General features: G+C 30.8%; 1 protein-coding gene and 2 long non-coding RNA genes across 3 annotated transcripts; 2 read left to right on the top strand and 1 right to left on the bottom strand.

The window, feature by feature from the left end:
• Nucleotides 1-10,885: 10,885 nt before the first annotated feature.
• On the bottom strand, nt 10,886-11,284 carry LOC123204394. Its single transcript, XR_006499546.1, has 2 exons — nt 11,146-11,284; nt 10,886-11,061 (listed from the first exon to the last, which is right to left on the bottom strand). It is a non-coding gene; the product is annotated as an uncharacterized LOC123204394 (long non-coding RNA).
• A 3,216-nt stretch (nt 11,285-14,500) lies between these two features.
• Nucleotides 14,501-16,522, top strand: LOC123216831 (zinc finger BED domain-containing protein RICESLEEPER 3-like). Its single transcript, XM_044637427.1, has 2 exons — nt 14,501-14,630; nt 15,707-16,522. Exon 2 carries the CDS (start codon nt 15,709-15,711, stop codon nt 16,516-16,518), a length of 810 nt encoding a protein of 269 aa, XP_044493362.1. The 5' UTR covers nt 14,501-14,630; nt 15,707-15,708; the 3' UTR covers nt 16,519-16,522.
• Nucleotides 16,523-17,063: 541 nt separating this feature from the next.
• Nucleotides 17,064-18,362, top strand: LOC123216834. Its single transcript, XR_006502353.1, has 4 exons — nt 17,064-17,200; nt 17,285-17,332; nt 17,420-17,474; nt 18,086-18,362. It is a non-coding gene; the product is annotated as an uncharacterized LOC123216834 (long non-coding RNA).
• The last annotated feature ends 309 nt before the right edge of the window (nt 18,363-18,671 follow it).

Here is an 18,671-nt window from a genome sequence, read left to right as displayed (position 1 = left end):
CTCGTTTTGGGCTCATCCGAGTAGAGCTCGAGCTAGCTCGGTTCAAATCTAACCTTAACGTCGTATATGGTTAAATATCAATATGCCACCTCTAATTTCCCAACATTTCATTTAATAGCCTTATACATTATATGAAACCAGAATATTTATTTACATATATCAGTTAATATCCAAATGCCCTATATATATTTCTAATATTTTGTTTACCCCCTAACATATTATACAATATTAAAATGCACTCTATATTTTCATAACATATACAAATTTGATATTTTTATAATGGCCAAACGACTATTTCCCACCCAAGGTTTGTTGTTTTCTCAAATATCCACCATTTAACTATGGAAACACCAAAAGCCCACCCATTAGTGGTTAACTTTAACACTTTCTGTCAGAGAATGATTAAAATGATTGTTTTACCCTTTTCAATTGAAATGACAGAAATGTCCTGCATGCCAAAAGACTATATTACCCTTTTCATTAAAATGACCTAAAAACCCTTAAATAAAAAGGCCAAAATGACCTCTTAATTAAATAACCAATTTTTCATATTCCAAAATTTAACTAGCAACTTCTATGGCCTGAAAACAATGCAGCATTTGGGTTTGAATTACAGATTTTCGCTTGGAACTGCCTTGGATTATGATGGAATGAAATGCTAAGAGTTGTGTAATGTAAAGGACAATACTAGCCTGCTTGGAAACCTGGAAATGCAGAGAGCTGTGTACTGGGATGCATGCAATTACAGACAATTTAGATTCATAAATCAACACTCTCAAACACAGAATACTTCAGTGAGCACTAATCTAGAAAATAGATCTGCATAAAACATTTCATTGATCTATCCATCAAATTTACATGCACAGAACATTTCACTGAGTTATCAAAAAAATTTACATTCACAAAATATTTCACTGAGCTATACAAAAAATTTACATGCACAAAATATTGAACTGAGCAATAATCCAAAAAATTTACATAACCCAACAACTTTATATGGTGTAATTATCCACCTCCCATATAGTTCAAAATCCCCAGTTTCATATATCCAACAAAACCTCTAGTATTCATTGCATCTGTGACTGTGGATGCTGTGAGGAAGAAGATGAAGCAAACTGACTTTTACCTGACTGACTTTCCATGGTTGGGATTGTTCTCTGATACAAGGGAAAAAAAATGATTAGGTTTAATAAAACAGTAGCAAACAGAATATTAACATATAAACAGAAGCAATACCCTTTTTTTGGGTCTTCCTACATTGTTTGGATTGTGTTGGCAGGACTTTTTGTTGTGCCCCAACTTATGGCAGTGACTACACCTAAGTGTAGACACAGGTTTTCCCTTTCTCTCTTTAGTGGGGTCTTTCCTCCTAGCCTTTCTGGGTCTGCCAGCTTTGCCATGCCTAACAGGTGACTACAGCTTCTCTTCATAATCCTCTGGCTAGGTTCTCTTATTTGGAATAGGATAAATAATTTCAGCATATGTTCTCATATATGCTGAAATTTGTAACCTGTTATCTACAAACTCATCAAAGGTAGGGAAATTCATGTGCAATATTGAGCAAACTGCATGTTTGTAAGGAATCCCAGACAACTGCCATATCCCACAATCACAGATTCTTTTGTCCAAATTCAAGGTGTATGTTCTGCTTGGAATACCATTCATATCAATCACCTCGAACTCTTGGAGTCCAACATATGAAATAAAGACATTTCAAGTTGTCTTAATACTTTTGTTTAACTTTTTAACAACTAGTGGGTGCAGTGTAGTAACCCATTTAGTATCTGCCTTCAGCTTACTATTAAGTCTCTTTATTATTCTTCTTTAATACAACTCTAACAGACTGAGAATAGGCAGCTCCCAATCTTCTCCAAGCCAACTATTAAATGTTTCAGACATATTATTTGTGATATGGTCAGATTTGGCTTCAGTGTCAAAGCCAAATCTAGACCATTAATCTGGCTCATTGTCAATTACCCATTTATAAGTTGTTTTATCTACTGCCTTCATTTTATTTAATGCCACATGAAAATCCACTTTATTTGATGCTCTTGAAATAGCCCAAAACAAATTTCGAAGGTGTACCCTAGGGAAAGTTTTCCTGAAATTCGCATATACATGTTTTGCACAAAATCGACTCTTTGCATTAGACCACTGAGTTTGCAAGGCATGTATTATTCCCTTTTGCCTATCACTCATGAAAGTGATAGATAAGACATCACCCATGAATTCTTTCAACATCCCTAGGAAATAACCCCAACAATCATTGTTTTCTACTTCACAAACACAGATTGCCAATGGGAATATCCCACTGTTCACATCAATCACTACAGCAGACAACAGGACTCCTCTAAAATGCCCCTTCAGATGACATCCATCAACCCTTATGAAACGACGATAACCCTTTAAAAATCTTTTCTTCTATGCAGCAAAACTTAGAAAGAATCAATGAAAATGCAGTGTCGACGGAATTTCATCCCTAATTACCTTTAGGGCAGCTTTTGATCATACATTGGTCATCAACACAATATGACAATATTTAAACAGCCAGTTGTACGACTCTGTATGCTCCTTTGCTGACAAACCAGTGGCAATTTTCTTAGCCCTATATAATTTTCTATGATTTATCCGTAAAAAATGCTCATATTCCAACTGAGCAGCTAGATGCTTGATGCTACTCCCTTGTTGTGACCTTATAAACCTGCTAAATTTATCTGCTATCCATGATGCACTTGCATCTGGGTTATCATGAACCCTTAGACAAATGTGCGTATGTTCATACTGACGTATTTGGTAGGAATGACCATCTACCATAAGAGCTGCATAGAGATGAAATGGGCAGCCTTCAGATCTACACACAACTTTTATTCTTCTTTTCTCATTGTATATCTTTTTGGTAGCAAACCCACGATCGATCGTGTAATCTTTGAGCACATGCCTGAAATGGTCAACACTCTCGAAAACATGTCCAACCTCAAAATAAATCTTCCCATCTGTGCCTTTCTTAAAAGTCTTCCCCTCATATGCCTAGCTAATCTGCTAGCACCATCATCTTCTCCCTCATCACTTTCCCCATCACTATTGTCAGATTCATAATTAAGTCTTCGTGTCTCCTTATCATCCTCAATAGATTCATTGTTTATTTCAACTTCAGCATGACTAACAGTCTCATCTTCATGCAATACATCACTCCAATGAAAGTCATCATCATGCTGGGTAAATACTTCATCCTCATCAAAACTTTCAGACAAGCTTATTGCTATAGGTGTTATGAAGGGGTTGGGTGAGTTAGGTTCTGTTGGTTGGGTGTTAGGTTGACTGTCTAAAGGTAGTAGAAGTGGAAAATATCTACTCTGTACTGGAATAAATTCAACATACATCTGAATAATTTGTTGACCTATTTTATAATACTCTTCAAAGACATACATCATGTCCTCATCACTGTCAATGATGTAATTACCCTCTCCATTAGCTGATCTAGCTTCTACTTTTATTTGCTCACCAGGATAAAGCTACACCTCCTCATTTTCATTTGCAATATAGTGCTTCACATCTTTGATGAACACAATTAAGCTATACTCTTCTGGATCAATATTTCTTATTTCAGATAGTATGCCACAAGCTTCAAATTTAATAGTGAACAACTTTGTAGAACTCATCCTAACATAACAAAGAATTAGTTAAAACAATAACAATTAATTTGAGAATGAAGGTGGACTGATTTTGCTTAACAATTAGAACAATGAAGGTGGTCTTCCAGCTTATGTAACAATGATGCAACTTACCCAATGACATAGAAGAATATCACAGAAGAAACATGGCATGGCAGTATGCAATATTAGGAGATGATCAGAATGTATGCAATATCACAGAAGAAACATGGACTGGTAGTAAGCAAATGGGTACTCCATTGACAGAAAGTATGCTACATTATTGTTGAATCATTGTTGTAACTTGCAACACTGTTACATAGCCTTGTTAGACCAGAGAGAAATAAAGTTTTAGCAAACATTCTCTTTCGTGCCAGTAGCACTATACTCTCGGGTTTTCTAGCTTATGTAACAATGATGCATCTTACCCAATGACACAATAACAACACTCCTCATACACAGAAACATGGCATGGCAGTATGCAACACTAAGAGATGATCAGCATGTATGCAATATCATAGAAGAAACATGGACTGACAGTAAGCAAATGGGTAATCCATTGACAGAAAGTATGCTACATTATTGTTGAATCATTGTTGCAACTTGCAACACTGTTACACAGCCTTGTTACACCAGAGAGAAATAAGGTTTTAGCAAACCTTCTCTTTCACGCTAGTAGCACTGCACTATCGGGTTTCCTAGCTTATGTAACAATGATGCATCTTACCCAATGACACAACAACAACACTCCTCATACACAGAAACATGGCATGACAATATGCAACACTAGGAGATGATCAACATGTTACCAATATCACAGATGAATACTTAAAAACAATATGCTACATTATGAAACAAAAACTGATACATAATACTTAAAAACAGAAACTGATCATGCCCTAACTCATACACAGAAACTAAACAAAATACTTAAAAACAGAAACTGATCATGCCCTAACTCATACACAGAAACTGAACATATAACTCATACACAAAACTCAACTCAACCGAAAATACTCATACACAAGCCCAACAAAAGCAGTTAATACTCATACACATAACTGAATGCTCACCAAAATATAACCCAATCTTAAATGATATGTTAACAGTACACATGCAAAACCCCTATGTTAATATTTTTTTTTTTTTGCACTCAAATATACATATAATGCATAACCCTAACATTACAAAGACCATTATAGCACCCAAATACCCTAAAAAACCAAAACATGTTACAAACTTCAGCTTCATAATACTCACATACAAAACTGAAAACTCATGAAGATAAAAGTCATATACAGAAACTTACGTAAACAGTGCACATGCAAAACCCCCACGTTAATTTTTTTTTTTTTTGCCTTACCCTAAAATATACATATAATGCTAACCCTAACATAACACAGACTATAATAGTGCCCAAAATATACATATAATGCTAACCCTAACATTACACAGACTATTATAGTACTCGACAACATTGATATACAAGGTATCCGAAAGACTAAACCTCCACGGCACGAAATATTTTCTGAAGGCCTCAATTGGAGCAGACTTCCTTGTCGTTGCTGTTTAACTCACCACGAAAAGCCACTATGCTTGTTGTCGGAATTGTTGGTGATTAGTGAAGCCGCACCCAACCAAACAGGTTGTACTTTCTTGACTTTGTTGGTACTAAACTACTTCATCCACCCTTGGTAATGTCGAACGATGTCTTGTCGTGGTCATCTTTGTCGTCACCGTTAAAGGTTCACTGTTGATCACACTGGAGTACAATGAAACAAGGCAGCCAAAAGACTAACGTGAATGGAATGTCGAACGAAAGAATGAAGGCCAAAGGGCGTTGCCTTGGTTTTGTTCAAATTTGAATTCTGACGTCGGCTGGACAGGTGTTTCTCGTTCATTGGTGAAAGAGAAAAATCTTTTTTCAAATTGGAGTGAAATGACACAACGGCCCCTCAAGTGTCGCATGTTTATTCGCTCACTTTCCCTAGACTAATCCATTGTCGTCGATTTATGCCCCAAAAATTCCCACCGTTGATTTCAAAATAATCATACTGCATTTAATACCGACTGCAGCACGTCCTTCGAGTGCACAGTATTCGACGGCTAATTCATTTTATGTGCGTTCGATTTTTGCCTTTTTTCGACAAGTGTCTTCCTTGCGTACTACCACGTCAACCACAAAGATTTGAAAACCGTGAATCGCCGAATAATCGTTCTGCCTAGAAAATGACAATGCCACGTGTCAGCTCTTCGTGCTTTGCATGTGCACGTATCCCCTGCAGTATTAAATGTTGCAGATTTTTTTTTTTTAAATCGTTTATATTGATTTTAAAATGGAGAACTAGATTTGCCATATTACCCTTTTCCTAACGGAAAGTGTTAAAGTTAACCACTAGTGGGTGGGTTTTTGGTGTTTCCATAGTTAAAGGGTGAATATTTGAGAAAACAGCAAACCTTGGGTGGGAAATAGTCATTTGGCCTTTTATAATATCGAAATGCCTTCTAATTTTAAGTCTATTTTATTTAGCACTCTTATATTATATCTAATTTTAAATACCCTTATATTTATTTGACATTTTATTTAACACCCTTATGTATTGTCTTGTATCGAAATGTGTCTATATTTTATCAAAATGTTTCTATATAGGCCAAAGGACTATTTCACCCTCAAGTTTAAGTGCTATCCCAAAGTCACACTAATGAGGTTTGAAAAACCCAAAATCCCACTCATCTATTAAAAGTCACAATCATGGTTAAGGGTAAAATAGTTATTTAATATAAAATTTTAAAAATCTAAAGTTTACTTACATTCTCCCCCTCAACTTAAAAACTCACAATTCAACCCCTACCAAAAGTTTGAAAAATCAAAATTTCTTCCCTAGGGTTTGTAAATCATAGTGGGAGTCATTGAAGATGATCATCTCCGGTGGTGTTGGCTCTCCCTCCGGGTTCAACTCTTTCTGCTGATCACTTCTTAGCCACCGATATAGACTATTTCCTCTGATAAAGATAAAATCTGATATTTGCCTTTTTATTCACCCTGATGAGGGAATTTAAGAAGAAATAGAAATAGTTACAAGCACTCATTGTTATTCGTCTGTTTTAATTTGTCTAATTAATAAGATGACGTTGATGTGCATACATATTCACTTTGGCAATCATATATTAATTAATTAATTAAAATTGTTTTTATATATTATGAGCCAGAGAAAGAGAAAGAATCTTTGTTTCCATCCATAGTTGACTACATGTTATTATTATATATATATTTTTTATGCGTAAATAATAATATATTATTACGTAATTAAATAGTTAAAAATTAAAGATAAACCGATAGCAAATCATATATTGAACAATGAATGTGCCTGAATCTTATGTCTTTATATAATAACTAATTAGATTTTGTACTCACTATAACAAATTTTACAAAAGGTGATAAAAATTTTCATCTCAAAAAGTTAGTCGTGACAAAAGATTAAATTGTCAAAAAATATACATTGCCAAAAAGTAATACCCATGAAAAAGGAAATCGTCTTTAATAACTAGTTATTGTGGATGAAATAATATTTTCTCATAAAATAATGCACATTTTAAGACAAAATTTTTATCCACAAATGAATTAAATTTCATCTCAAATAACTCTATTTTATTCCAAAAAATCACATTTTGGGACAAAATTGTTCATTCTTGACTGTACATTGAATTGGAGACAATTTTTGTTGTTTTTGAATGTATAAAGAATCAAAGATAAAATTTTTCGTCTTTGATTGTATAATGAATTGCAAATAAAATTTTCTGTTTTTAATTGTATAAGAAATTGACAATTTTTTGTCTTTAATTGTATGATAAATTTAGAACAAAATTTTTTGTCTTTTATTAAGTGGTGAGTTGGAGACAATTTTTTATGTCCTTGATTTAGTGGTGAATCGAGGACAAAAAATTTCAGTCTTTGATTGTATTGTAAATTGAGTACAAATTTCTTTTTATGTAATGAATTTGATATGAGAATTTTAATTATAAATTAAAATTTATGATTATATTAATTCTCCAAATCCAACAATTTATATAAAGCATCTTTTCAACTAGTAAAAAATATTAATTATATCAAATTGTTATTTTACAAATTAGCTAATAATTAAACACTAGCAAAGTATCGTAAATTTATTAATATAATCATTAAAACATTTAATTATAATAAACTCATCAATAAAAGAGGCTGAAAGACTTATTCTCACCCAAGGTATGGTGAAATCCTAAGTTCTATCTTTTAATTTTTAAAAACTCAAATACCTACTAACAAGACAATTTAAGGGTAAAATCGTTATTTAATAAAAATATTTAAAAAAATTTATATCATTTTATTCCCTTGATTTGAAAAACTAATAATTTTTCTTCAAAATTAAATTTTGAAAAGTGACATTTCCCCCTTAGTGTTTCAAATTTTGTTAGCAATTTTCCGATGAATGATGATTGATCTCTCTCCCTCTAGGCGATGTCTCTCTCTCTGACCCTTTTCCTTCGACCAACGACTTCTAAATTCGATAGAATCTAGATGAAGAGTTGAAATTCTTTGTTGTCCAAACAAATCAGCTTTGTTTGGACGACGTTGTTGGGATAACAAAAGTCCAAATAAAGAGTTTCGACTCGTTATCTAAATTTTGTTGAATCTAGACATCATCAATTGGAGAGAAAGCATTGAAGAGAGAGAGACATTGTCAAAAGAGAGAGAGATTGACTATCATTCATTGAAAAATCATCGGTGAAATTTGAAACCTTGAGTAAGGGGAAAATTGTTTGTTTTCTAAATTAAGGAGATAAAATAATATAAACTTTTATTTTTCTAAATATTATTATTAAATGATTATTTTATCTTTAAATTTAACTAAAAATTTTAACAAAAATTGGTTCATAAGTAGGTGTTTGAGTTTTTATGAGACTTTGAGAGTTTACTATATCTTGGGGGATAACAAGTTTTTTAGGCATAAAAAAACATAGAAAGTGTCACTCATATCTGATAAAAAAAACTATGTTTTTTTATTAATTGAATGTAAAAATATCTCACTTTTATCACTATTTGAATATGAAAATAGGTGCATTTTTTCTTGTCATTCTAAGTAAACGATTATTTTATCTACTTTCTCCGAATATTTGATATTTCTCTTGATATGAACATTTTGTCTTTAAATGTACAAATTCAACCAACCTGAGTATGAACATTTATTATTACATTTCCTACCTAAATTATTTTTTACAGATTTCATAAAAGATCTTACTCCTTTGACATCTCTTTTAGATTAATTTTTTTCCTTTAATCAAGTCCTATCCATGATTAATATCTATAAAATGACCAAAAAAAAACCACTTTAACAAAATAAAGGACTAATAAAATCAATGTAAGTAGCCACATTATGTTATACAAAGAAACATGCAAATTTATAGAGGAAAATATTAAGAACTCACCTAAGAATCTTTTGTCAATTAATATGTCAATTGGATAGACAGAAAGAAATATGTGTTGTAACAACACATAATTCAGACCCTTCATTTAAAGAAATAATTTAAGAACAATTAATTCAGACCCTTCATTCCATTAGGTACTGCTTGGGCTACTAGTCGGTTGAGTGAAAAAATTCTTTACTCAGCAAGTTGTTCATAAAAAGAGTGAAAGTAATTGGTTGAGACTGACTAAAACTAGTACAAATAAAGCACCATCTTAAAAAAAGTGTGCCATGTATGCTAACATAGGAATCAATATGCTATAGCGTATGATATATATTTTATGATATAATATAATACAAATATAAAATAATATATATTATCAAGTGTATCAAATTAATATGATATAGTAGATATATCGTAAGATATGATATGATGAAACATATTATTAATACAGAACAATATATTTTTTAGAAAAAACGATAATATAATAAAAGTATATATAAAATTTTTAAAGGTGTTTTTGATTTTTTTAAATTGATGATGTGTTAATTAGATTTTTTTATTGTTTTATTATTATTTTATTTTTTAAAAGTTGTAGCATATGATATGATACAATACTTAATATACGATATAAAAAATTAGATTTTTTATACACGATACGATATATGATTCAATTATTATAATGCTCACACTAAATTACCTAGAGCTTAAAGAACAGACTACACCTATTAGTGGACAGAAATTAAGATTGATTTTAGAAATAAACTAAAACACTAAAACACATAGATGAAATACAGGATTTCACATGTAAACATAACAATTGGGTCGGGCCAAATGGAGGCCCGACCTGAAGCCCCAAATTCAGACCCGCTTCGATATTATAGCACAATGGATTGGGCCCATAAGCCTTTCCAGCTGTGCTATAGGTTTTAATATTAAGTTCATAGCTTGGGGTAACCCAATACTGTTCATAAATTTTTAAAAAAACAAGGGCAAAAGCCTTCATGGCTTCTGTCTAATTGGCTTCGGCTTGTGGCAATTTTTTTATATAAATCAATCAAACTTTTTTTTTTATTTACAAATCTCTTAATCTTATTTTATCTCATCAAATCTCTTTCGAAAACTATCTGAATTTGTAAATAATAATTTTTTGTGCTTATAATTTTGTTTTCATTTTAGTTTTATTTTTACAAAATATTACAAATGAGTCCAATGTTAAATGAATTCAGAAAATTGGATGTTGAGGATGAGTAGATAAATTGTATGGTATATATATTTTATTTATATTTATAATTACACAGTATGTAAATTAATTTATTTATACTATGTTATTAAATTATAATATTTTTAATCATATAACCACAATATTCTTCTATCACAAATGAGAGATTATAAATAATATGTTTAGAGTATTGTCTTTGGTTTTAATAATTAAAAAATAATTTATGTTTTAAAATTTTAATTAAAATTAAAATAATATTTAAATTAGAGGATCCGATTAAAGCTTATGGGCCAGCTTGGGCTTATATATATAAGGTCAAACTGTAAGCTTAAAAAAATTCATAGGCTAGCCTGGCTCATGAGCCCAATGGGCCGTGCAAGAACTAACCCATCCTGCCCGATTGACATCTCTTTGTAATACAAGCACGTTGTTATTTTAGGATGACAGACTGTACGGAAATCATGGATGAAAAATGTGGAGACATTATTATCCAAAACTACATCTGCAATAATGCAATCATGAAGATAAAATAAGATCTATGTAATTAAATTCAAATAAAAAACACATCAAATCGCATAAAGCTGAAATTCATAAATACATCTTATAACAGTAGAAATCATACATTAGCAAAAGAAAAAACCTAGAGTTGGTCAAAGAACAAACACTTGACTCAAAAATAACACATCATTCATTCAAATTCGAACCTGGATTTAGGGATCTTGAATCCAATGGAAGCCTACCATTAACCTTCACAGCTATGATTTTCAAAAATTAGTGCAAATAGCCATTCTAGCACTATGTTTTGTAAATAGAAGAGAAGAGTGAACGAACCTGGATTTAAGTTTCTTCGGAGGATTGCGTGCAGTGGAGTTGGGAGATCGGGGGAATTTCAAAAGTGAAAAGGTGGTGTTGTTTGGGAGTGGAAGTGCAGTTCCTCCATTTTTATGAGAGAAAAGAATCAATGTCTTGTTGTTCGGCTATCATTTGTTCAAAATGAAAGGTGCTCCTATTAAAAATTAATTTAATTATTTTATAGTTTATGGATAAGATAGGTAATATTATTTTACATAAAAATAAAAATGATTCACTAATTAAGCAACACTTAAAAATAAATATTTTTCAGATTGAGTTTGAAATCTTTGAGTCAAAATTAGTTGTGTTTTGAGAGTTGTTCAAATTAAAAATTATTTAACCATGAATTTAAGTTGAATCAAGTTATAAATTCGAACCACCAATGTGAACCAAATTAAGTCAAAAATTTCAACCATTGATATGAGAGCCGAATTTAATAAAAAGTCTTTTAATAAATCTTTACTTATTAGGCATAAAATTAAGATTTCGTCTCTTAAAAAATTATTTTGGGATGAAATTAAAATTATCTCTAAAAAAATCCTATGTTTTTGGGACAAAATTAAGATTTCGTTCATTAAAATTATCATTCTAAGACAATAAAATCACCTTTAAAATTATCATTTGGGACGACATTAAAAATATTTTTAAAAATAAATCTTAATTTATTAGGGATGAAATTATGATTTTATCCCTTAAAATAATTATTTATGAACGGAATTAAGATTTTATCCCTAAAAGTAATATTTTAAGAGAAAATTAAAATCGTTCTTAAAAATAAATCCTACGTTTTCATTTTGCTAACTAAAATTATAATTATAGGTAGATATATCAAATAGGTCAGAGTATATACAGAAAAATGGTCTCGCCCGAAAGGGCCTAACCGACATTGTAGCTGGTCATGGGTCTTTAGGGTTGGGTCTTAGGTTTAGGCATCAGGCTCCCGAGCCGGCCTGTGCACTGTTCACAATGGATTTTAAAAAAGAAACTTATAATTTTGGGTTGTAGCCTACAGCCTGCAAGGCCGCTTGGCTAAATCAGCACTCTGCGGTTAAGAATTTAATTTTTTTTCATTTTTTCTACACCCTCTCCACTGTCTAAATCACACGCATCTAATCTAATTTTTCATTCTCTCTCTACATTATTTTCTTTCAATCTCTTTTATATTCAACATTTTCTTTATTTAATTTTAATATTTCAATTTCAATTTCAATACATTCTATTTATTCATTTTTTGTATTAATTTTTTTATCTTTTGTTTAAAAAAATTAAATAAATATTTAAATATACTAATATAAGTTTTCTTCTAAATTAACATAATCGAAGATTGTAAATTGCAAGTCGATTTCCTAAATCGTGTTTTGTTTATTCTTTCAAATGATGTATATTTATTTTAAATTACTAATTATCGTATCTAATTAAAAGAAATTTTTTAATTTATCATGCCACCATGATGGATTTGCTTTCTGTAGCTTCGTTTTTGTGACTTACTTTACACTTGAGCCGATACAACTATATTTCATATGCTTTGTCAATAAAAAGATTGACTAACTCGTGTGCTTGTCTTTAAAACAACGTTACTTGTAATTTTTACTATACTTATTACTATCACCATTCTCTTAATGTTTATTAACAAAATACTCTTTTTTTAATAATTTTGTTAATTATTATTTTTCTTTAAAATATTTTGATAATAAAAATATTTAATATGATCTAAACGCAAAAAGGTGTGTATGCAATTGAGACGACTTAACTATTATAAACTCAATTGATCAAGAATAAGTGTAGTGTAAATACTACAACAAAGACTGCGTAAAGTCTATGTTACACTGTCGTTGTTATAGTATTTACATTGCATCTATTCTTGATCAACTGATTCTACAAAAATGAAGCCGTTTCAATTATTTGAACACTTTTTGTGTTTAGAACATATTAAGTATTTTCATTATCAAAATATTTTAAAGAAAAATAATAATTAACAAAATTGTAAAAATAAAATAGAAACTAAGTTGTTAAACATTAACAAAATAGTGACAATAGCCGGTATAAAAAAAAATGTAAGAGACATTGTCAAAAGACCATTCACATAAGTTATTTGGTTATTCTTAGTGGTTAAGCATATGAAAAATAGTTGTTTAGGCTTAAGTGTCTGATAAGTTAAGAAAACTTAGTTAGAACAAGTAGGTCTATGAAGGATTTTGGCAAGAAAATTAGAATTTTTAGATCATGTTCACACATATGTAACAATGGTAATATAAAATTTACATGTTGTTTCAAGAAATAAAACATAGAAACATGTAAACTACTTTGTACCTTGTAATTTGATTTGAAGTTTGGAAGCTTGAATTAGAGATGGCAATTTGGACCCTGTTTTAGGGGCTTCGACCCTCCCCGACCTAAACGGGGAGGGGATTCCCCGATAAAAACGGGGAAAGGGGCGGGGATGGGGATGAAAAAAATCCCCGAAATCGGGGACGGGGATACATATGTCCCCGCCCCTCCCCTCCCCTCCCCGCCCCCTAAATCTAATATATTAATATAATTTTTTTTTGAACTATTAAATTCTATAAAACTTTAACATTATAATTTATATAAATTGAAGTCACATCAATATTGAATTTTGATATTGATTAGTTGGTGTTAAGTTGAAAAATATTGAATTTTGATGGTAAATTTTAAGAGATACATCGTTGTATGTGGTTGGAATGGAGGAAGCCTGCTTTAGATCCAAACCTTTTTTTAATTACTTAATTAATTTGTAAATCCAAAATATTAACAAACCCTTTTAGAATTACTCAAATGCTATTAGAAGTGAAATTTTTTAGAATAAAGAAGCTGCAGGGATTAACACAAAAACATCATATACATGCCCATTTCATTAAATTCCATGGAATCAAGGGTAAATGATCTTCTTCTAAAATCTGTAGACATATGTAAAAAGAAAAAGATTATTAAGAGAAAGATTAATTAGAGCATACACAATACATTAAAATATGATTCAATTTGAATAAAAAATAGTTTAACTTAGTTTATTTTAAATTTTACTCGATTTCGTAGTTGTAATTTGATTCAATTTGAATTTATAATTTAAATTTATAACTCAAGTTTGTGTTTTATTAACAAAATGATATTATTTTATCTAAATAATATTTAATAATTAATTCAATCATAAATTCTAATAATTAGTTTAAAATATGAATTTAAACTAAATAAATTAAATACTTTTAACTCAAATTTAATATAATTTAAAAAATAAATTAAATCTTTTAATTTAAATTTATTTTTATATTACTAATAATTCCATATTACAAAAATGCCACCTACTTTTAACCCTAAATCCCCTTTTCCTTTCAATTTTCCTCCACAGCCGCACCCTTCCTCTTCCAGCCAAAGCTTTCATTTTTCACTCCACAGCTGCACTGCACACTCCCTCTCTCAGCCAAAGCTTCTTTGTCTTGTAGTTGGAGGTAAGCTTCTTCAGATGTAGATATTTAAGTGGTCATTTGATTAGATTAGCATTTGGCATGTCTGCTAAGCATATCCTTTTACATTAAGTTATGCTAGTACTTTTACTTTCCATTAAGGTCGCAAATACAGAATAAATAACTTTTGCATTGTAGGAACCTGGAAACCAAGATTTTGATCAACATTACTTGGGGTGCTTCTGTTCATCCATTGGTTCTTGCTGTTGTTTGATTGCATATGGATAATTGCTTCTGCACGTGAAATTTTCTTAATTTTTGTGGTTAGCATATCCTGCTGGCAGTGAGATGATTTTTCTTTGTAGCTTGTACTTTATTTTTTTCCCATTGTTGGTCATAATAGTTTTGATATATCAAAGTAACAGAAGGATTTTAGGTGACAGATGATATGGCTTTTTCAAGTAGAGTTTAGAAGATAATGCTTTTATGGAAACTTGTTAGTTCTTCAATTAGAAAAATGTAAAAGAGCTTTGTTGTCTTAAATTATTGAAAAATAGTCTTATACATAATTTGGATTACTTAAATTCATTCTATAGAATCAGGATTTTTTGAAAATTTAACACTTCTTTTCAAATTTTGAGCTTTTCCTTGTTGGCATAGAATAGCTTATTAAAAATCCTACAAGCACTTCTTCTATGCAACCAAAGAACTTAAATTTCAAAAAGAATTTGAACCTTTAAATAAGCTCTTATCTATTAGTATTTTCTAGAAAGCTTTTATAGAAAATGGCAACATGTTAATTTCCGAAAGTTACATATTACTTATGGTGCCTTATTGATATAGCATGTGTATACCTAGCATATCATTTTAATTATCTTGTGCTTGACTATAATATCTCAGGAATTGTTTCTACAATCTAAGGCTGTATAAACTAGCTAAAAAGAGATAGATCACGTTTTAGTAAAAACAATATTTTGGGTTCAATATTTTTTTGCTTCTAAAATGTTATTGTACCATCATGTTTTATTAAAAGTAAAGTTTATTGATTGTGATTCGCATTATGGGTTTTAATATTTATGTTATATATTAACTTGTATTTTAAATTTTGGACTATTTGATAGGAATGTCTGCTGAAAACTTTTTGGTTAATAAAAGAAAAAATATTGAAGATGTTAACATGCAAAATTCTCAATCCTTTAAAAAATTAACATCTTCTGAAAGTGGTCCTCATACTGCAACTCCGATAGGAAGTAATCAGATGCAATTGCCCGTTGATGAAATTAATAAATCAAGTCAGGAGTTGGATAGTCCTTATTCAAGCCCTCTTCAAAATGCACTTGCCAACTCTCTTGTTACTGATCCTACTGGAAGGTGTAAATCAATTGTATGGGAACATTTCAAGAAAGTAAAGGTTGATGGAAAAGACAAGGCGGAGTGTAACTATTGCCATAAACAATTGGTTAGTGGGGGAAAAAATGGCACTAGACATTTACATGATCATCATAAAATTTGTCCAAAGAGAAAATACCATGATGTATCACAGAAGTTGCTTGTGGGATCCCATAGAGAGAATAATAAGTTGACATTATCCACTTGTCAATTTGATCAAGAGGCAGGTAGAAAAGACCTTGCAAATATGATTATATTGCATGAATATCCTTTAAGTATAGTAGATCATTGTGGGTTTAGGAGATTTTGTAATACTATTCAACCTTTGTTTAAGATGATCTCTAGAAACACCATTAAGAAGGATATAATGAAAATTTATGATGTTGAAAAGGGCAAGACAATGAAATTGTTAAACAAAAATTTAGGGAGAATTGCAATCACTTGTGATTTGTGGACTGCAAGCAACCAAAACAAAGGGTACATGACTATTACAGCCCACTTTATTGATAACAAATGGGAGTTACAAAATAGACTTATAAGGTAATTTTTTTTATTTTCCTAAAATTTGTCAAATCAAAATTCATTTGACAAAATGGCTCATGTGTGAGAATGTCATGATAAAGAAAATGGCTGAATGAATGATTGAAAAATTTAACAAATATTGGAGTGTGATTCATGGTGTTATAGGGGTGGCCATTGTTTTGGATCCTAGATTCAAAATGAAATTGTTAGATTATTTCTTTCCTTTGATATATGGAGATGATGGCAAAGATGAAATAATTAGAATTCAACAGTATTGTCATGATTTGCTTTATGAATATCAACCGGAGCATGAAAGTAGTACAAGTCAAACTTTGTTTGTTTCATCTCCTTCTCAATCTAGTTTTTGTGGTGATGAAGAGTATCTAGCAGATTTTGATATGTTCATTGAACAAGAATCAAGTAATATCTTGAGAAAGTCAGAACTAGAATGTTATTTAGAGGAGCAACTTTTACCTAAAAGTCCAGACTTTGATATATTGACTTGGTGGAAGTTAAATGGGCCTAAATATCCAACCTTGCAGAGGATTGCTCGAGATATTCTTGCTATCCAGTCTCTACTGTTGCTTCTGAGTCTGCTTTTAGCACTGCTGGAAAGGTAATAAGTCCACATCGCAATAGACTTCATTCAGGTACATTGGAGGCATTAATGTGTTCTCAAAATTGGTTATGGGCTGACCTAAAAGGTAATTAAATGAATTTTTATCAACGTTAATATAAAGTTAATCATTATTAGATTTTGTCTTTAATTTTTTTAATTTTCTTGAAAGGTGAAGAGTCTTGTTCGACAATCTATGATGATAATGATTCAGAAGATAGTAAGTATTTTTCATTAATCTCTAAAATATTGGTTTTTAAAATATTACAAAAATTTATTACTTATTTTTTTACGTGTTGTATTGTAGTTGATAATTGATGACATGGATTTGAGTTTCACTGTCCAACCTTGATGTTTGACATGTAAGTGAATTTTGATTTTCTGTTATATGAATGCTGAAAACTTTTGGTGAGATATAAATGGCCCACTTGATAATGTTCCTAAGTAAAATTTGTTTCACTACTTTTAATGGTGGTATTGAACAATGTTTTTTGACTGTTATATACCTTAGATTGGCATGTCCAGTTGTTACTGTCCTTGATTCTTCACAGGTTTTTCCTTTTCCTTTTGTTATATAAAATGTTCATCTCTTCAAAAGTCCATGTTTTCTTGATTTCCTTCAAGCTATTTATCTAATGATTCTCATTCTTGTCGTTTAGATGGATGCTTACCTTATGAATTCATAAAGCTATTTATCTAATGATTCTCATTCTTGACATGAATAGGCTCGAAAGTGCTACATGAATTAGCCAATGTGTTTACATTGAGTCGACGATGGCATGACTATGACATGATCTAACAATGCCTGCTTGTATCTAATAATGAATTCTGTTTGCTAAATAATTTTACTCCTTAATTATGTGACAATGTAGTTGTGCTTCCATATTACAACACTCTTGAAATTAGTACAATATTCTCCCTCATTTTTATTTGTGACGAAAAGTTGATGCTATAAATTGGTTTAAACTTACAGTTGGTTTTGGGAGGGCCATTTCTACCACACATTGAGCGCATTCTTCGTGATAAAGCATCGTCAATGTGTTCACTGGTAGTATCAGCTACTGATGCTGGAATCAGAGCTACCATAAAGGGACTGAATTTTAATGATAAACCTTGTCAAGCTACCATAAAGTGGGCCATTATCAATTGTTTTCTTATTTCTTCAAACTTCATAGTGTGATGGAATTGGCAATGTCAATTTATAAAACAATGATTTGGACATTTAATTATACATATTTTATTTTATATTACAGGAAAATGTGCTTGAAAGATTAAAATATTTTCTATAAAAGGTGGAATATTATACATAAATTGTGAGATCTCTTTGATATATTTTTGTTTAATTAATTTCATTCTAATAAAAAATGTATTTTTTTATAGTTTTGTAAAATTTATTTATTGATTATTAGAATTATTAATAATGCACCATTGAAGAGTGTATATTCATAAAATATTGAGAAATTAAAATTTATTGGCTAGGGTATGGGGAGGGGATTTTTCCCCTTGGGGATGGGGATGGGGATGGGGATGGGGAGGGGAGGGGAGGGGAGGGGATTTTT

This window comes from Mangifera indica, chromosome 1, assembly GCF_011075055.1.
Source record: "Mangifera indica cultivar Alphonso chromosome 1, CATAS_Mindica_2.1, whole genome shotgun sequence".
Lineage (NCBI taxonomy): Eukaryota > Viridiplantae > Streptophyta > Magnoliopsida > Sapindales > Anacardiaceae > Mangifera > Mangifera indica.
This window is presented reverse-complemented; position numbering and strand designations above follow the sequence as displayed.

Bases quoted from the DNA above. Each gene is read 5' to 3' on its own strand.
- LOC123216831 (XM_044637427.1), top strand. From the start codon at position 15,709: ATGTCTGCTGAAAACTTTTTGGTTAATAAAAGAAAAAATATTGAAGAT.